Here is a 21,536-nt window from a genome sequence, read left to right as displayed (position 1 = left end):
GCAACATTTATAATTATCCTATAATATACGCAAATGTACTCGTCGTACACGAATATAGTACACAATTTGAAAGCTGAGATTTATAAAACCGTAAGTGTTTTCACCGAACCAAAAGCTGATATATTGTGCTTCCCTAAAGTAATTTACCGGTATTTTTCCGAACACTTGTTCTTCTATCTTAAAGTACACGTTGGGGTAAAACATCAAACATACTGGAAATTTATACTCAGACTACCAAAATAATCTCGGCTGTAAACGGTATTTACAAAGTATTTTTGTGTGTATTTTGTGTATTTTCCCGTGTCTGTCACCTCGTTAGCGACGGATTATCTTGGTAATATGAGTATTATCACGATCGTACTAGACTCAACGGTTAACTTACAACTAACGAAGCTCTATTTGTACAGCAAACTTATAACAATGAGTCGGTTTACCGGCTGAAAGTCTTACCACAGACATTTTGTATTTTTAACTGTGGCAAAGTTGATTTATTGCCACGGTTAAAAACTATGATGAACTAGGACGGATACAATCCACAAGGAAAAAAGCACCTTTGTTCACTTTGTAGATGGACAGTTAAATGACGTTTGTCTGTGGTTGAACTCTCGGATAGTACACCGAGCATCTTTTAACCTAAAACGAGTTTCTTCATGTTATTTCAAGATTGTGACTCATTTAGTTAATTATCGCTAAAGTATAAAATAAAACATGTAGAGAGGTGAGGGTGGGAATTCTACACTAGGCGGATCATCACAAGAAGGGTAAGCCCCAGCGGCTAGACAAGTCATTGGTGATCCTATAGCTAACACTGTAAAACTTTCGTGGATGTCGTTAACAGTTTGTAATAGAAAAAATCATCCAGGTAGAATACGCTTTTTATATAAAATTTTATAGAATTTCTGTTTACATTTTTAAAAAGGTCAACGTGTTTAAAACTCCTTGTTTGGAGTTCATTTTTGGCGTTGGAAAGTCCAACAGATTATTGCGGACGTTTTCTAAGTAAAAAACAAAGTTTTAACTACGTTTTGTGATATAGAACCTGACCCCTGTACTGAGGTGAGAAAAGAGTAAAAGAATTACAAGATTAGTTTACAAACCTAGCCGAGGCTGGAAGAACACGATAACACAATGCCTTCTGCACTATTCTGAGGGTGGTTCATAGTTTTTTCAACTTCAGCTGAATTTGTGTACTGTTCTGATTTAAATATTGGACGGGGTCAAATTCCAGATACGTAATGCTTTGTTTGCGATGGAATAATGTTCGCAATAATCTGTTAATGTAACTTTAAAACTCTTACTTCGAGCTATAACAAGTTACCGGGCAATTTGGTAATTTGGAATTTCCTAAGAACACACAGATCACCACGAGTCGTCTGGCTGCTAAGACGAACCATTGAGCACTGGATGGCATCTTCAGAACCTCCTGGCATACCCCGTGTCGTACAGTTTGCAGAGGCTGTCCGTGCGAGAAGCACTGAGGTTGAGTCCCTCGGATAGATAGGGCGTGTTCTTGTAGCTCTTGCGCTGCCAGACGCACGTCCAGGCGACGATGACCGCCAGTTGAACCGCGAGGAAGACAACACCGGCGATCACCACGCCGATGAAGCTTATGCACAAACTGTCATGGTCGCCCTCCAGGTATATCGAGCTCATCTCGTCACCGTACCGCGCCGCACCCACAGACTTGTTACGGTTGAACCCGAACTTGTCCGTGATCTGGATGGACTGCACGAGTAGGAGGTCCTCTCGCGAAGTGCTGCGTCGCCGCCGCCGCTTGCCGAAGGACTGGACGCTCCTCAGCTCCCCGCTGTTGTCCTCTTGGTCACATTGGACGGGTTCGCAGGTCGGCATGCAAGGAGTGACCAGGGCGCGGAACTGCACCACCTCGGAGGACGGGAATTTGAATGCGTCAAAGTACGAGAGGAGCACCTGGAAAACAAATTGAGTGTTGGTATTAATATTACTTAATCGACGTCAAAGAATGTACTATTTTCGAGAACCCTGCCTAAAAAATATCGTCAAACCACAATTCAGACAGATGAACCATGGTATATTATATATAATTTTAATTTGGTATTCGTTTTCTGAGGAAATTGAACAAATTATATCCTTATGTGAGGTCAGATTAGCCTAGTTGTATATTACCTAATCTAATAGTAGATGATTTATAATCTAATTAGATCAGATATTAGATATACGAAGCTGATGCACAAGGATGTGTATTTAGGCGAAGATGAGTGAAGGAGATTATATCCTTGTTATTGATCAAGATCAGAGGGTTCTTTCATAATTATTAAGAAACATTTCTGCATGATAAAATTTCGTCATACAAATAAAACTGCGCTATTAAAAAACTGAAACAATACAGTAAAGCATATTCCAAAATAAATGTTCCTTGAGAAAATAGCTGAATCTCGAGATAATTTTAAATATTCAGCACTTGTCAACGAAACAGCACGTTATAATACCTATTGTCACTGCCTACGTAAGTAAATCCTTTACCTTGCCAGTATCGACCGACTTGTAGAGAGGGCCCATGATGAAGTGGTCTGTAGGGCAGCCGTCCGAGTCAATGAGCACGATCTCGCTGGAGTCCACGCCGTCCATGGCGACCAACTCTCGCACGAAGATCTCGTACGGGGAGTTCTTGTCCATGATCTCGAACCTGAGCGCCAGCGGGTCTCCTACCTCGGCCGAGGGCAGAACCTCAGCTCCGTGGCGGTCTGTGATCTTCATCGCCACGTTGGGAGAGTCGACAATAACCTGAAAGTCACATTGGATATTGTTAAGTGTGTCGGCAACATTCATTATGTATTAAAAAAAACTCTTGATCCTTAGAACAGCGTAAAATAAAGTATAAAGTCAAATACAATAATTAGTACAAATAATTAGACTAAACTAGCAGAATAATAAAAAATTCCCGAATGCCTGAGCTTTTACATTAGAACTGGTCTGCAAGGTCTACATTACTGTCATAAAATGTGTGTCTTGGAGTTTGACATTTACAAATCAGTAACAAACCCCAGTTTTCAACAGTTATACATTCTCAATAACATACTCCAGTTCAAGTCGAATATTGTTTTAACACCCTACTAAAACAAGGGAATACATTCGGATCTGCACAGCTGATGACGAAGACAACGACCAGTCTGTTCAACTTTGCGTACCCGTAGGCTTATAAAACCAATAGTTATTTGTGTAACTAGTGGTGAAAGTGGCACTTTGCTGCACACGAGAGCAATGTTTACGCACGAGCCGCAGGCGAGTGCGGAATGATCTCGAGTGCAGCAAAGGCCTTTTTCACTCGTGTTACACATTATATTTTTCCTACAGTCACTATAAAACATAAATAATTAGTCTTTCAAACACTATACAACACGTTTTTAGGTTCAGCTAGCAACACAATTACACAAATGGTGCCCTGGAGAAAGTAGTACCCGTGGTCCGTATCACTCCGCTATTTTTCATCGGCAAGAAATGTGCTCCGTCTTTTGAGAATATAGTTCCGTATGTTTTTGTAATTTGAAGTGGTTTCCGCGCCTAAAAAAAATGCTTTAAAGGTATTTTCTTGTTTATTAAGACCGTAGGAATGTTTTAAAAACGTTTAAAAGAAAAGTCCAGAAAGTTCAGAAATACCAAAACTATAAACACGAAATGACAGGTTAAATCGTAGTTATAATAGTCAATCAGCTGTTCATAGTATTATTATCTTTAAGTGTTGCCAACCTATTTCCAAGCGTACACGGATTACGTGCATAATAAAACCACGCTGTTTTGTGTTGTTTGGTTGGAATCCTGATGTGCGGCAAAGTATAAACCGTGCGGCAAAGTATAAACCGTGCGGCAAAGTATAAATATGCAGCAATTAGCAGCTTTCTGTACTATAAACAGTACAGGGAAGCCAACTTTGTCGGGTGACTGTAGGAAAAAGTATTTATTTATATGTCGTGTGTGGAAATTTAACATGTCGTGTATGCAAACCATCAATGAAGCTAGTAAAGCGGATTTAGTCTATTTTCTGGACTAATATTTTAAACAATTGCATCCCGTTGAAACATGTAACACCTCGATTGTTACCATTTGGAACAACTGACTGTAAAGCTGGTCCTGTATGTTTTATCTATGCTGTAACTTAATTAGTCGGTAACTTTTCAAATTATGTTCATACTATCGTACATGATGAAGGTACAAACCTCCTCAGTGAGGGCTGGCCGCACGTCTCCGTGTACTCCAAGGTCCACCTCGTTGCTCACACTCTTGTTGGTCAGGTCGTACTGGCAAGTGACCGCCAACCCGAGGTCTGAACTGGTCACTATAGTGTCGTGGTGTTGAATCACTACGTCGTTTAGGTACCTGCAGACAAATGTGGGTATGTACATTTAGAGTATGCCTCACGTCTAAATTGATATTTCATCGAAACGTGTACAAAATAAAAGATTATTTTCGTGCATCTCATTTGAGAAAGACTTTAGTAAAGACAGACTGACACATGCTGCGATTGAAGCCATCAGCAATGAGCCCGAAACGTCAGTTGTAAGTTTATGTGTTCCGGCCGGACCCTGAAGATCAAGTTTGTACGAAAGCATTAGCTTTGATGTAAAAAAGGCTTTCTTAAAAAGGGTAATGGAATTTCAGTGTAACTGGATTCTTTGCCTTAATAATACCATTAAGTCTATGATAATGGCAGCGATTGCCAGCTTTTATTTGCCGTGGTCATAAACTGTCAAAACCGTCAGGTTGACCGAGTACTGTTTGAATCCCCAGAGCGTGAGAGTGATTCAGGGGAGGGGTATTAGCGACGAGCTTCGTCAAAGTTTTTAGGTAACGGCACTCGGCCCTGCACTATATGATAATATGTTTTCCTGGAGTAACTAAATCTTATCAAGCGTTAAGAGTATTCCCTAATAATCTAACTTAAAACCAAAATTATGAAACTTCTTCATCAAACAAGTTCAAATACTAGGTAACTTAACTATCATTAACCTTTTACTCACCTGCCCAAACCTTGATGCTTGACGTTGCACTCGACGTCGTCGTAAGCCATGCGCAGCTCAAACTCCAAGCTTCCTCGCACATCTTGTACGCACGAGTTGGGACTACCCTTGGCGTAGATCTTGCCACTGAACAACTTGCTGGTCTTGATCCTCGCCACCATGTCTCCGGACCTGCAGTCGATGCTGACGTTGTAGCAGGCACTCAGCTCGTAGGTAGAGGCCTCCGGCACGTCCAGATATGGGTCCTGCAAAATGTTTAGCAAGGGTTAGTTTAGATCGAAGATTTTAGGATGTCAACTATGAAAAATCCATGGGATGGTTTTAACCACATTTTGATTATTGTAATTTTTAAGAGCTTGAATGTATCAAGTGCAAAGGGTGGGTGGGTAAAGTACAAGAGTGTGAACTAATCCGATAAAAATTATTAGCTGCGGAAGTTTAAGTCACGTAATTGCCGCCTGGGGTTTGTAGTTATTAAGAATCATATCAACAACTCGGAAACAAGAAAAATTAACTTTAATAAGAAACGTAACCACCTTTGTTCGTACAACCATGGAACGTTTATACCAGCAAACCAAACCACAGTACCAGCGGTTTAATTGTAAGACATTTAGTTAAAGCTCACGAATGTGCTCAATTTACTTTCAGCACATCTATTTCTGATTATGTGCGTTTATACGACGAACTGGAACAGTGACATTCGAATGCAACGAGAAGCGCCAATTAAAAATCCGACACGCGAACGCAGAAGAATGGCTGATAAAAGCGACATTCGCATAGGAAGATCCGTTAGAACGGAGACATGTCAATCCGGAGCCAATTGAACTGGGTGTTTTATGGGTCAGTAATACAATGCGGCATTAATATGGAGGGAATGGAATATTCGTGGATGGGAACGCTGTGAAACCGGCGCATTGTGAACACAATGGTCCGCGACCGCTTCATTGTGGAATGATGGCAATAAGCTTGCAGTCCTTGCGTGTGTCGCATGTCACAAATCAGCATCTAGGAAACAGTCTGTCCTAGTTCTGGGGTGAAAACTAGTCCTTCGGATGATTGGAGGCGCACCGTTACTAATAGTTTGGACAACGATTGAAAATCTTAACTGAACGTCCTAGAACATCTGTTCTAATGCCGGTTTTCCTAGCTTCTAAATTCGGTTGCGGATTCGGCTGCGTTTTTCCTAGCTGCCGGATTCAGTAGGGTGGGTATTTTGCGGCAGAATACGAGACAGATGACTGACCCAAGTTCAGTCGGTCCCGCACCCCGCAGCGATCTAGATGTTCTCCTTTACTATTTTTCCTAATAGCTGTTCATGCAGTTGTGAATTGTAACGGGTTTCAGTAGTGACAGCGACTTTGTGTTTACAACTTTAACATGTGTCCTACCTGTATGTCGGCGAGCGTGGCCCTGGAGTGATGGCTGAGTCGACACACTTGCTCGCCAGTGTCGCCGTAGTCGTACGAGTGACATCTGTAGGGCGAGTTGAGACACAGATCTCTGCATTCCTCGGCCGAGTCGACCTCTTGGTAGACAGAGTCTACTGTCTTGAGGATCCGTCCACTGAGCTTCTTGAACTCGCACAGTTTGACAGGCTCCTCCACACAGTTGTTCTCCAGGTAGTCGTAGCCCGCGGCGGCGTCGAAGGCTCCGGACCCGGCGACCGTCAGACGGTCCATGTCGGACAACTCGCACTCTCCTGTGGCGTTGTTGTAGTTAGCGGATCTGCAAACAGAAGCAATGTTAGAGACGTCTAGAAGAAATATGAAATGCAATCAGTGGTTGGGCCTGTAGCGGGGTTTATAGCTGCAAATTTGGCCGCCAAATAAGGCTGTGTTTTTGGCACCAGCTGTTCACACAAGGATCAGATACAACCGCCTTAGCTTCAGGATTTGGCAGGTGATGTACCCTGAAAATGCAGGACCTAAAACACTCGCACGACGTTTATAATTTTGCAGCCGAATTGAATTCTTCCTTTTACAGTTACACGATGAAACCAAATTTATGATGGATTATTTTCATCATCAACTGTAAAAATTTTTGTCTTCTAACGATGAACAGTAAAACAGTTTTTCTCAACTAACTCACGTGACAGGGCTTTAAATAAATGGTCCTGCTTAAGAAACAGCTGGTCTTGGTGCGTAGTTACACAGTTCATCTTACTCAATTCTACCCTGATCGTGCATTCATATTCAGCTTAAAATACGGACCAGTGTCCGTCGCCAAATTAAAGAATTTAATTGAATTGATTTCTAACCTAGAACATAGCATTACTATTGTCTAATCTTTGCAAACTCTTATAGGAACTATCTCATTGGTCATTGGTTTGGCAAGCTTAAATTTTTGAACCGGAGTAATTGCATAAACTTAGATATAGATGGTGGGCATCCTCAAGCAACACCTAGGTCTTGGATTCTCACATTACCAAACAATATATCACCCTCTAGTATGTAGGTCTGATCGTGCAGGCGGTGCCGAGGCTCCAAGGTCAGGGTCAGAGATATATGCGACGTTTACGACGCGTCGTGCGTGAGACTTTACGAGAGAAGCCATTGAGTGCGCGCGTGCGCAATACGTTGTGCACCTTACCGCGCCTGCGCACAGCGTACACAGCGTACACAGCGTACAGCGCACAGCGCGCCTAGCACTAGACAGCTCCATTATCTGAGGCTGACTTGTTGAGATTCCACCTCTCCGGTGTCGATTGAAACCCACGACTCGCAATTATATTGTTACAGGTTTACTGTGGCCAGTGTGAAGTGTGAAGTGTCAGTGGTGCGTGTGGGAAGTATTGCGCATGCGTAGATTCCGTGTTTCATGGGGACACTGCGCAATCGTGACTGGTTGACTGTGTGCACCGTTACATTATGTAGAAAAGTAGCTTATGACAAACTATGAGGGTTTATCTTAAGAGTGGCAGTATCCTACCGTCAATTATACCTGCACTAATTCGGGTCTCTCGGGGTGGGCCATAAACCAAGCGTTCCTAAGCGACGAAACGACTGGATAATCTTAACTATCTTACAATAATAATCTGAGTATTTGATTAATATTGTACGGATGAAAGTGTAGATTGTTACTCGTCTTTGATTATTTATCCTTTAAATGTTTAAAACATTCATTAAAGAACAGCTTCTAGTGAAGCATATTACTAAGGATTGTTGCTAATGTCCTTAGGTTACATTCATCACTAGGGAACATCCCGTCACGGGGGGTTGTTCTGGGTCTCCAGGGACGGGCGGACGGGAATCCCGTCCGCCCGTCCCTGGAGACCCAGAACAACCCCCCGTCTGAAGACAGTATTTGTCTAAAGGGGTGACAAAATCAGTAGGTTAGTTGAAAGGTCATCAACACTGAAAATCAATACATTTATATCTGAGAATACAATACATTTCAAGAGTATATTCTTCATTAACGACAAAAATATAGTTTGAACAAAGTTTCATCGGATGAACGATTAAATGTTTTCTTCGCATTTAGAACGTACCAAAGCAATTTTACCTTAGCCAACGCTGCATTAAACTATAGACATTTTCTGATCAGCTTTAGAGGGTTCCTAGCGATTCTGTGTTATCTAAACTAAGATTTTCCCCAAACTCTGCGTTGATTGACACTGATGTACAGGAAGAGGTGAGGTGTATGTGCGAAGTTGCGTGGCCGCACGCCCGTGTGAACGCACGCACTCTGCGATGGGAACGACTTGGATATTCCGTCCGAGTACAGACCAGACCTACCTGGACTCACAATATTCGGATCATCGCCAATGGCAATACTAATGGCAGCTGTACCTGTTGTGGACTGCAAGAATCACTGAAAGTCTCTTGCCAAGTAGGAGTCGCAAGATACGTTTGTGATTCTCGGTTGAATTCATAACGCAAAAGAATAATACCATGTTTGTTTGTATAAGTGTGTAAACAAAATAAGTACTAATAGTTTTACAAAAAGTGTTAGCTGCAATTTAACCGTTACAAATCGACCTTTCGGAGTTATTAGTCTATGTACAACAAATTGCATCTGCGTTTGCTTTTAAATACTTGTTCTTCTGCTGTTTTAGGATTGTCGACTTAACATCGCACTGTTTTAACCTAATAACATCTTCATCTTAAAACTTAAAATAATTCTCAAAACCTTTTGCACAAATAAATTCGCAATCTCAGTATATTCTAATTGATGATTTTGGAGACATTAAACGATAGCAAATATGTTTTCTATGATGTTTCTATAAGAAGCGTTTTTAGGTTTTTTTGTGATTCGAAGTCCCACCATAGAACGTGTACACAAAGATATTTCATGGTAAATAATAATAGTGTATATGCTATAGGCAAAAGCTATGGGGTTTAATTGTTTTTGAGTTGCATTTGAATCGAGATATTTCATTACCGTTGTGTACTTACTTGCTACTACTGTATAGAGGTGTACATTAATATTTAAATTCTCGCGAAGAAATGTTACCTTATTCTGGTCCGTTCTAATATTCGTCTTGTGTTTGGTGATTCATAACCTCAAAGCACGTCTTGTTACCTTGTAGCAATAACCGTTAATCTATTCCGTCCGACGTTCGCTTCAGAAACCACGTTTCTATGATTAATAGTCAGTTTCAGCCAAAATTCGGAACCCACTTCGGAGTCGTAAACGGAATATACGACCTCTGCAGTGCAGGCCGGGCAGTACCGTTAGGACGTATAGCAGGTTTCCCCCGTTGGTTTAAAGCGACTCATTCAACGTAATGTGCAATTTATTTAATCTGGAGATGAATCAGGTGGGCGAAGGTGATGAGATGGACTCGAAAGGTCAGTTTCCGCATCCTCGAACCTTTCCGCTACATTAGTGACCCGGGAGGGAATCCGGGCTAATCCGCACATTAACATTTGACGGGTGTTAGGGTCACTGTTGCGGTCAATGATATTGTAGAGACACCGTTTTGAAAATATGATTAAAAATTGTTTAATTGACATTTATATAACATTCAACTTGTACTACTTCTCAGCCTTCGATGTTGTTCATGCTGGGAATTTTAAGGTAGCATATGTATGTAACTACCGCGTATGTTTTATTTAAACTATTAATCTCACTATACACACTAATTAACCCAAATTAAACAATATATTTATCAACTATTGCTCTCATGGTTTCGTAAAATCAAGTCAGAAGCAAATCAAAATCTACTTCATTAAAGATTTTTAGTTATCATGCATTCTTAAAAAAAAGCGCATAGGCCATGCAAGACATGTGCGCGGGGAGAATCAAAGAGTACAGAACGGAGAAGGCATAGTACAATTTATCTTCAAATTAGAAGTGTTTATCCATACCAACGCTTTCTGTAATTTTTTCTCGTATTCTTAATATTCTGTAATAGACTGAGAAGTCGAATTATTGCAGTATCCAGGAGTGAGAGCTGCTGTTGTAGTAATAGAGCACGAGGTGACCGTTCCCGAGGTTGTTGTCCGATGTTATGGGCTCAAATCCCATCAGTTACCATTGACTTTACCTGTAAGATAACAGGGAACCTCTAAGACTGGAGTAGTGTGTAATAGCGTAAACGTCATGCAGTATCCTAAGCCAGCGTCGAGTAGTATCAATTTGACAACGTATTCGCTCTCTGTGTGGGCGATGGTGGGTGTGTGTACGTGGCGTCGCCAGACACGACACTGGTATCCCGCATCAGTCAATGCTAATGTGGTGTGTATTAACTGAACTACAACGACCTTCTCGTATACACGACCGTAGTTAGACTTTGTAATTCCTCAGACGTGACCTACGAGCTACGATCAGCACCATCGACACCAGCAGTGTCTTGGTACAGATTCCCGCTACTATGGGATTGGGCTATGTCTAGCTAGAGTGTCAGTAGTTGGACTTGTGGTCCAAAACCATAGTTTTCGATTAGGATCAACCCTTCTAATACGCTGTTACAAATCCTAGTCTTTCACGTGAAAGCTTTTTCTTTCAAGTAGGAGATAAATTGTTCGATTGCAGTCTTAGAGGCTGAGGCATTATCGATGAAATTGAACCCGCGAGACCTCCGGGACCGAAGGCTCGCGTTCTACCACTTGGCCCACTCAAAGGTTTACCACTTTTGTCCACCGTGCTCTCCTTCGAGGGCATTTTAAATACAATTTTTATGAAAATATAGCATAGACGAAGTCAAAACGAAGTACAGTACTGTGTATCCCGTTTACAGTACTAAATTAGACCTTTTTCATTCAATATAATTCAAATTTATCGTCGTAATTTTCTAGCACCTGAAAAATAATTCTTGCATTATTAATTAATATGAGTGCTTCTCGAAAACAAGTCAATTTGGGTAATTCACTTGTAAATAATTAATTTCGAACTATTTATTATTAAATTATAGTAAAGTGGTAAATTGTCCACTTGTGTCCTAGAAAAACTTGTCGAATCTAATCTCAAGCTATTATAATGTCGATTATTCTCTAAAAAATATGAGTTTTAATAGCGCGGTATTTGAATTAAACTTGTTGCTCAATTTGCGTGCAAACAAAATTTGCAGTTTTGTTTGTTATGCAGAAATTAGGCTTAATTACATCTTAGCTATTATATCACATCTAAGGAAGAGAGGAATGCACTGGCAACACCGGTTTGGAGGAATTTAATGCCAAGGACACTCGCGATATAATACTTCAACAGTGATTATTTTCGTGTTTGTATCACACACGACAATAGAGTGTAATTATTGTGGGATCTTACTAAGGTCCAGCATAAACATACACGCTTTGCTAAAGTACACATCAAGTTCTTAAATGGCAATCATCTAAAGAATTTCCATGAGGAAATCTACGAGAAAGTATAATGACGTATTCTGATTGATATCATATAACGTTTGAGCTTCAGTCTAGACACTCATTGAAGTCTCCGAGTCCCTCAAGTTTTTCTCAGGGAAACATCGACTCCTGGAGTTCAGATTCGATTGAAGTGGTAACATAAACAGGTACATACCGGTATCAAACTTCAGGCCTGTAGAATCATAAATTTTTAGAGCCGATTATTCTCCACGCAATTTACACAGACATATTGGCAGTAACGGCTTTCATTTTCCAGGGTGTAATTATTAGGGGGGCTGTGTATTATCAGGGGGCTCGCGAGTGAAGCCCCCCTTCTATGGCGTGTCCGGTACATCACATTCATCGGGACGTTTGTGTCTCTATCCTAGTGATAATTGGTGTCAGTCGCCATACTACGCCTATGTGATGTTATGTGGTGCCTCAGGCGTCCGTGCAGCTACGCAGCTACTGTGTGTGGATGTCAGGACTGGTGTGAATGTTGTTGATTGTTAGGTCGACAACCCTTCACAACTGTGTGCATGGCTTTGTGGATTTTAAACTTTCCATTTGAACGGTTGTTTACAATACACACCATAAGTTGTATAGACTCAGGCCGAGTTCCACTTGACCCCTCAAGACAGGATTGTTTTGCTAACTAAAGGTTTTGGCGTGTTTAGTTGTCGCATCGAGAACTTTTTGGAATAACTTGATTACCCTTGAAAAGGAGAAACAGTTTTACGATTCAACTCTTAACCTGTCGATACATTTTCTTGAGGAATGAACCGTCTGGTATCTTCCAGTTTATTAAGCAAACATACAATCTGTATCCTCTTCTAAGAGATGTAACGTAATTCTTCATTTCATAAGGGATTGGATAATTGCTGTGGACCCACAGTATTCTTGATAAGTTCATGAACCACTAACATAAAACGTCATAAAATGAAAATAAATGTCATAAAACGTCCTTGGTAGCGTTATAAGTATGTTTTGATTGGCTTATTCGATAATAAAAAAATACAGTATTTTAATATCTTCCAAATACCACCCAAAACACTTTGAGATTATAGATTTTTATCTTACTTAACCAAACCGCGTTTCCTTCATATCATTCAATCACGGTGTCAACCCGTTAGACAGTAAGAATTTAAAGAGTTGAAAATGAAGTAATTGAAATATCTGAGGTAATTCGCCACTTTGCAGCATGACAACGTTGTCTCGTCTGCTGCGTCACCGCGGCCGCCGCCGCCGCACTGCGTCGTACATCGTGCACGGTTCATTTGCGATCGTAATACGACCAGATCGCCGTGGGTGCAGTTAGTGATGATGGGTGCAGGTGATGCATATGCACCTATGCAGCTGCGCCGGTAGCGCGGTAGGTACTGTAGGTGGTAGCCAACCTATGCGGGCATACAAGGGGAATGTTGGGGTCTGGAGTTATGAATTACATGTTATAAAGATGATGTGCTCTTCCCACAGAGGTGTAGCCGAAGAGCATAAAACTTTAGAGGCGATCTAGTACAGTAGTAAGGTCTACTTTAGATAATATCTTGAAATATATTTTACTCAAACATGTATTTCAACCAATTATATCAAAGATGGAAGTATATACGAAACCAGATAGTTTTCTGTCCCAACTTTACATCCTAGGAAGATTCGTTATTGGCCTGGACCGTTTAACATATTGCTTTAAGGCCAGATCTAGAGAGTTTTGGCATCATCAGATAATTAAAAGCTATTTTTGTGATTGGCGGGATTTGAACCCGGGACCTCGGGGACAGAAGCTCCTTGTTCTACTAGACTAGCTGGGCCATTCCAAGATATTTTTTGGTTTGTTGCTAAGTGTTGATTGAGCTTCAATGTAAAAAAAATCTAGTGTAGTAGGTGGACGCATTGATACGCTATGATTTTTCCTTGGCATATTATTTGTGAATTTACACGTCATTTAACGAGATAGAAAAAAACTAATCGAATTTATCGTTAAACGTCCTATAATTACTTTCCTGACTCTTGATTCCCAAACATCCTAGCTTAACACTACTAATGAAAGATCGTTCATTTTTTTGTATTCACGTTGATAAAACACACCTATTCTAACACTATCCGTATCATAAATCAATTTTTTGGAAACTCATGCAAACAAATATCCACATTCTTGTATTTTGAGTACGCGTGAGAAAGAACCATCCCGTCCTCTTCAGCGAAGTCGGAGGATTAGAATATTGTAATGAGCACTAGAGTCACTCCATTAGCCACCCGGACTGGACTGGAGTATTGCTGAACTAGTGTTCTGAGTGTTTAAGAAGTAAACAACCTCGTCATCGTCTTGTCTAATGAACCTCGCTGTAACGGACCGAGTAAACACTCGTCACTCGTGGTGTACTCAACGGACAACGGACTGTGCTGTTCTGTTCTGTATGCTAAACTGTGAGGAATGTGCGAGCTTGTTAAATGCTCCACGACCCTCGTATCTATCATCTGGTGAGAAAGCAAGAGTGCCAGAACAATGCCCTGATAGCCACCTCTCCACCTCCATCTATGCTAATGACGATTCTCAAAACTAGCCTATCTATGATCCTAGTGCGCCCGCGGCCAGTTGGTCTGCTGTGATTGCTGTGATTGTTTTTGTTTGGTTAATGTGTGTTTGGTGGGGTGGATTTAGTTTTTGAGGTGGTTTGGGGGTTATATGGTAGTTATACAAAACAATTTGGAAATACTCTGAGGTTTTTTGGTTAATTTAAAATTGTTGCGTTTTTTAATTGATTTCCACCACCAATAAGGACAATGGTTATTGCAGATCAACTGTATTGGAAATAGAAAGTTAAGACTTTGTACCAAACTACACCTCTACATTGCATTTTACTATATCACGGAGTTTTTTCGGTCTTTTAAGGAACTGTAGAGACGATTAATGGTCAATTGCAAAAAAAATAACGTTTTAGATAACAGTTTACATTGCATTTATATTTTGGATAAGCTTTTGTCAAAACGCACTACAAAACGAAATACCACTAACACAAAACTGAAAGTCCCTAAGCATTTATCTCCGACGTATAATTTATCCCAAAAAACAACCGAAGAATTTTATAGAGCAATACTTCGATATGACGCAGGTCCATACTATAATTTAAAGAAGTAATATGTGTATTCGGGAGAGTTACACTCTAATATTCTAGTATGGTACACCTTTAAAGTTTTGGTAGACCCAAATGTTTATGGTTGTTCAAGTAGCCTATATGTAGATGCGATAAATGTTTCATTACAGAAACATCTAAATTTTAAACATAATTTTATTAGGTTGAAACTCAAAAGACTTGTTTGTATTATTTCGCCATTACGGCACATGAAAGTAAATTGTACTCGGCTCCAGTAAGTTGCGATGCGCCCCATTAAAATTCCAACTGAAGGCTCACACCGATTCCCAACTTGCGAGCTGTAGATGAAGCCCATAACACTTTAGATGCGCCAATTCATCTACAATCCACGCATACGCTTTGTAATGCGATTCATTCGCAAGATCTGTATTGCAAGATGCATTATCCAATCCTGAAAATGCATAAAGGTGTGCTGAATGTTCAAGTAATGTTTCGGAATGTTCCTACTGCTGCTACGTGTGAATTTCGTCTATGAAATTGGTTTGGATTGTAACTGTAAATTGAAATACATATATCCTGTAGTAGTCTATAGCCGCATGTGCCATATGACATTATGTGCCTGTTCAATGTATATCTTGAATCCCTTGTATCTCGTGAAATATAAATGGTGTTTAAAAGTTATGTCGATGGAGTTTCAGTGAAACCGGCCGTTGAAGTCTCCAAGTTATACGCCTCAAACGTGAACAAATCCATCATCTTTTAAGTGGATCATGTGTTAATCGTATTGTATGTGCATTTAGTGTAAGTGTGATAATATAATCGAAGTTTTATTCGATTTAATTGATATTTTGTGGTTTGTGACCAATACCACGTATTAAAGTAATGGAATCATAAATTATTCAGTAGTGTTTAGAACTAAATAACTAGAAACGTCAACTCTCAAATCAATATTCGTTGATACCAAATTTTAAGTACACTATTGTGTAATTTGTTTACCTACCTTTCTAAAATATAATATACTCTCGTTAAAATCACCTGAAACGTTTTCTTCGAGATATTTATAGTGCAGGAAAATAGTGTTGGATTCCAGAATTTTAATTTATCAGGCTGAAAATTGGTGGAAATGTTGTACGTACAGGTGGGATCATCATACTAAAATTCCCAAAAATTCCCACTTGGGCAACATGCTGCCATCTTGGAAAATGGCCGCCATAATGGATTTCCCCCCTTGTGTCACATATTCAAGCATAAAACCACTCCTAATTGTGATAAAAACGTGCGGTTTCTTCAAAATTATTTGTCGGGATGTAATTTAAATATTTAGAGCCATTATATATAGTTTTGTATGGAAATTGCAAATTTTTATGCAAAGAACTAAACAAAAATAATTGGAGGGTAATACTGGTCTTGCATTCAAAATTGATTTAAGACCTCTTTTACTCATCGGGGATAAAACTTCTCTGATTAAATCTTATAGAAAAAGTCAAGGCACACAAGAATATGTAATTTTATTTGTTTTTGGTCTATAAGTATGCCGTCATATTGACGCTGGACATGTGATTGCAGCCTACGTTTCAGACCGCATCATGGTAGTGACTGTAATAAAATTATGTAAATGGAATTCAATTACTTATAGTAAATAAACAGTTGTATTAGTATTACTTTTATAACTTACTTTTATTTGATACATAATATTTTTCTTTTTTATATAAACTATAAAAAAAAACTGAGTACATTCTGTTTGACAATTTGTGAGTTATAAAAACGATTTTCTTTGATGTGTCTTTTTCCTCTTGCTGCAAAGTGGAATGGAATCATTTGGATGTCGGTTGTGTTGACTTTCCGGTCAGAACGGGACTGGGTTGGTAAATTAGGTACATTAATGTCCCCTTCTTCATTTAGTACTGATGTGGCATTGATCCCGTGACCACAACCGTTGGTGCAGTAGATACACAATCGTGAACAAGATAACCCATTTTCAGACACCCACAATACCTGTTACATCCAGTCTTACATGCACATCTTATCAAGTTGAGGAGGTTGTCAGGTAAAGGGGCATTGAAGTAGGAATTGGAGTAAATGTACCTATTTCGTTCTTTTTCCATCCCCACTCTGTAGATGGAAGAGAAACCCCTAGCCATTCTTGACCCTGGTGGTAAACTCTAAGGTTGTGCTCTCTAGGAGCTTCAGAAGTTGGTAGAAGTATTGAAAGGTCAAATTCAAAGTCAAGACGTTTTGATATTACTTTCAGGTACTGTTTGTGTCGAGTTCTTTTGAGTCTCTGACAGCTTTTTGCTCCATATATAGGGCTACAAGAAATTCCTATCCAGCTCTGACGATTTCCATCTGTGTGAATTCCGCCCAATTGAACATATACAATTACACTGGTTGGAAAAGAATTGGTGATCTCTCCAGAGCATTGAATGCTTGTATCTTCCCTTTCCTGTAGGTTGCTGACGTGGTATCACAACCGGTCATAGAATGCGGGAAAACAAGATGCTCGTTGACATTGTCCATACTATTTTGCAGTGCTGTGGATGAAAATATCTTTTGCTAATGAGCTTTTGAAAGTGGAATGAGCATTAAAATATTTTTGTCAGGGTCAGTAAGGGTCAATAACAGGACGAATGCCTCAGTGTTCTTTATAACAATTGCAGAGTTTTTTCTTCATTGGCTAGTAGGATGGTTGTTTGGACAGCTGGTCTGCATCAGCTTTCGCATGGAACGCTTGTATTCAGTTTCTGTTTGGATGGCTTACTAATTGATCAATGAGCCTTGTTTTGTTGGTTGCGTTGGCTAAGAATGGATGCTGCTGGGATACCACTTGCACATCAGAACCAACAAGAACTTCGGCAGATGTCTCTTTAAACGTCCGCCTAACGTGTTCTACATCCTTCATCGTACTTTCCTGGAATCAGTCGAAAACAACCATGACTTGATTTCCGTAATATTTTACAATGTATGTCTGGCACGCCTTACAAAAATGTCAGAGAAAATAGCCGGTTTTTGCCAGACTACCATGTGAAGAAGATGCCCACCATCTATCACAAGGTTTGGAGCTAGTGGAAGACAATCCGTAAGAGGACACGATTTCTCCCTCATGGTCCTTAACGCAGCCTTGTTTGGTTTTCTATTGGTCCCATCGTTGAATAATGCTGTTGGTAATAGTGCCAACTCGTATTCAAAACATGTCTACAACTGTTAATCATTACGGACAAGACACATGATTTGATAGAATAGCTTAATGTAATTTTGGCTAATAGGAATAGTTTCACCCCGCACAACGACCACATTTCCCATGGCTAAATAAGACTGTATCTTGTCTGATCTACTAAAGGGTTTTCATGTGGAAACATATCCCCTCACTTCAGCATGCTGCATGAGAACTCGTTTCATTTACAGCATTATATTACAGTCTCCACCACGACGCGGTCTAAAACTTAGGCTGCAATCGCACGTTTAACGTCAATATGACGGCATACTTATATACCAAAAACAAATATTATTACATTTTCTTGTGCATATTGACCTGTTCGAAAAAATTTATGCTGGTAAGTTTTTCTCCCGATGAGTAAAAGAGGTCTTAAATAAATTTTGAATCCAAGACTAGTATTACTTTTAAAAAAGAATTTGGTTATTTTTTGCATAAAAATGTTAAATTACTATACACAATTATTTACATTGGCTCTAAATATTTTAATTACATCCCGACAAATAGTTTTGAAGAAACTGCACGTTTTTATCACAATTAGGAGTTGTTTTATGCTTGAATATGTGACACAAGAGGGGAAATCCATTATGGCGGCCATTTTCCAAGATGGCGGCATGTTGCCCAAGTGGGATTTTTTGGGAATTTTAGTATGATGTTCCCAGCTGTATGTACAACATCTCCACAAATTTTCAGCCTGATAAAATAAAATTCCACTATTGGACTAAATTTTACACTTTTTTCCTGCACTATTAATCTTTTACTTAAAATTGCCCACTCACAACTGTTGTTTTCAACTGTGCGCTTCTGAAACAAACACGTAGGAAATGCAAACAACCAATTTTCCCTGGACCTATTTCTCCTAGCTGTAGGCTAATCACCATTTCTAGCCACACATTCCTAGTGCCGTTGGTGTAATTGCCATAGTCTAATTGCAGTACGTCGGTCACCAGATATGAGGGGTAATTTTTTCGTGTTTGGTTAGTCCCGTTACTGTAACCCGATCTCTCTCGGTCAGCCCTCGGCAGCGTCCGGCCGGCTTCTACATACCAATTACATACTGTAAACTTGCCTATATTGATTTATATCTGGCCCAAGGTGCTGTCTCTATCCATAACACGACGATAGCTATCTCTGTGCGTGCTCTCCCCTCCCAACCGTCTGCTATTTTCATTTGCCAATTTTAATTTCCAACTCACGAGAAAGCAATTGGCGTAGGTGTGATTAACAGATTCTTCCTGAGAACGGTAGTTGCTCCAGATGTTGCAGTGAATGGCAGGTTATTAATGGACTCAGCAATTGGTTTGCCCTGAGAGAATTACTCATACGAGTGGAATTACGGTTTCTTTAATAAAGTGGTTTTGATTTGAGCACATCTGTTTCGCCTGCAAAGAGATTAATAACGATTCATGAGGAAAAGGGGTTTTTAATTTTTACGAATTAATTTGGTCAGTATTAACTGCATTTCGATTGTCAACGCTTATTAAAAAAACTTGACGCCCTGGCAAAAGATAAATCTACAACGATTTCTGGTATTCTGTTGGGCCTTAAACATAATTTACAGGAAGTAACTTTAACTTGCCAATATTTACACAGTGTAATAGGCATGTATCTTTAATTAAGGTTTATATAATCGAGTCCCGTATACGTTTTTGCAAACATTTCTACATTAGAAACGGTGATTTGAGTTTTTGTAATTCGACTGTATTGCAATGTTTTGTGATAAACTCTGGTTCTTTATCATTCTTATATTCAGCTGTTCCTCAAGCACATGCCATAACGCATTGCTGACGAGCTACTAACCGCACTGTAACCGTTGTACTTGCCTTGCATTTACCGCAAGACAATGCACTCCACTTGACCGATACAATCAAATTATACTTAACCCGTCCTTTCCAGAGCAATCAGGCTGGTATTAATCCGCAGTTTAATCGTACGTGAATCAATTTTCGACGGCGAAAGGAGCATAAAACTAGCGATCGGGCGGGTGGTCGTGGACGTGATGGTGCAAAAAGAAGTCCTGTGCTGGCTAGAGGGGCGCATCTAACGCAACAACGCACGGCTAATTGTGGCAAGGTAATTACCCAAGCTCCCGGCGAGCCAGACGTCTTAATAATCCAGATTAGTTGTCGTAAAATATTAAAATCGTGGCGATGCAGAATTATATTCGGTTTTGGTTTATTTTTACAAGTGATGAACGGAAGCGCGTTGTTTGGTTCAATCTAGGTAATGTCGTAGTCAGGTTCCTCGGCAGGTGCGTGTTTGTAAATGTTACAGCATACGGGCGTTTTTGGAGTTTTGTCAATCAACCAACCTTTAGGGGTTTTGTAAATTACGACATATTTGTTTTAAAATGTTAAGTTTTTTATTTTAAAATTTATCAACTGGGGTTTACCTTTTATGTTTAGTTAATTGGTTCAGTTGCCGTGATTTACGCGCGACAACACAAATCTCATAATACTCTGATACAGCTCAGCAATTCTACGCATCGGCCTTATCAATCTGGGGTCTGATGGTTTATGTGATGTGAAATTCATTTTTATAATTTTGAGTGATGAAAGGGTGTTAGTAGTGTTCAAATGTCGGTCACTATAGTCTGGCTAGTTGTCCCGCGGCTCCTCAGTCCTCACGTCGCCAGTCATTGTCAGCGATGAGAGAATGAGAGTAACTACCGCAGTTATGACACGGACCCTGGAGTCTGGAGTGTTGTTAAGGAGAAAGTGTCATGTGGATAAGTAACACGAGCACTTCACCACTTCGTAGCATCGCACTTTGCTTTGCTCTGGTTACTACTTCCAATCACCCGTTGCCCGGTATGTTCTGCTACAACCTGGTATTTGTTTTATGGCCCATCGTTGCAATGCTCAGGTTCAATGGCTTCGTTGGATCTCTCACGGCTGGATGCTATTCATGTGGGTTTGCAATCCCATATCTCTCTGGTTTGAAATCATTTTAGAAATTAATTCTGTATCGTCTAAACAATTCATAGTTGGATGAGTACAGTTTTAAAGCACACATGCTGAACGAGAAACAAATCTGCGCAGCAAATCTTAGTACTGTAATTGTGTCTGGAATCTATAACAGTAGTAACATTTTCCCCATCCCTTTGGCAATCTTTGACGTTTGTTTGGTAAGGAAACGATACAAACTGGTCTTGTCGACTTTTTGCTAGATATAATCTTTAACTGAAACTGATAACCCAATGTCAGAGGTCGCCTGGGTCTGGATACGAACGCCTGTATTGGAACCACAGAGATGTTCGGATTTAAAGGCGAGAACTATAACCAATCGGCTACTTAGACAAATATTCAAGATTAACACTTACCATCAAGATATTAGGCAACTAAACGCAATGTTACAATAAAACGTCCAAATGAGATTCAATATGATGTGAACGAAAGTATTCAGTGGAACGACCTTGTTTTATAGACATAACCTCAAAGACTATCATGTGTTCAGC

General features: G+C 40.0%; 1 protein-coding gene across 1 annotated transcript in view; it reads right to left on the bottom strand.

Moving 5' to 3' along the window:
• Positions 1 to 927: 927 nt before the first annotated feature.
• The window catches only part of LOC128989509 (uncharacterized), a 41,245-nt gene continuing 20,636 nt past the window's right edge, over positions 928 to 21,536 (bottom strand). The window contains exons 10-14 of the mRNA XM_054411406.1: positions 6,383 to 6,719; positions 4,995 to 5,239; positions 4,194 to 4,353; positions 2,503 to 2,763; positions 928 to 1,929 (exon numbers count right to left, since the gene is read on the bottom strand). Coding sequence (XP_054267381.1) covers positions 1,414 to 1,929; positions 2,503 to 2,763; positions 4,194 to 4,353; positions 4,995 to 5,239; positions 6,383 to 6,719 — 1,519 coding nt within the window. The 3' untranslated portion in view covers positions 928 to 1,413. The remainder of the gene's footprint in view (positions 1,930 to 2,502; positions 2,764 to 4,193; positions 4,354 to 4,994; positions 5,240 to 6,382; positions 6,720 to 21,536) is intronic.

Source organism: Macrosteles quadrilineatus, unplaced genomic scaffold (genome assembly GCF_028750875.1).
Source record: "Macrosteles quadrilineatus isolate MER2022 unplaced genomic scaffold, UCM_ALF_1.0 Scaffold_3__2_contigs__length_128488019, whole genome shotgun sequence".
In the NCBI taxonomy this organism is placed as follows: domain Eukaryota; kingdom Metazoa; phylum Arthropoda; class Insecta; order Hemiptera; family Cicadellidae; genus Macrosteles; species Macrosteles quadrilineatus.
The sequence above is the reverse complement of the archived record's forward strand: the minus strand, read 5'-3'. Positions and strand labels throughout refer to the sequence as shown.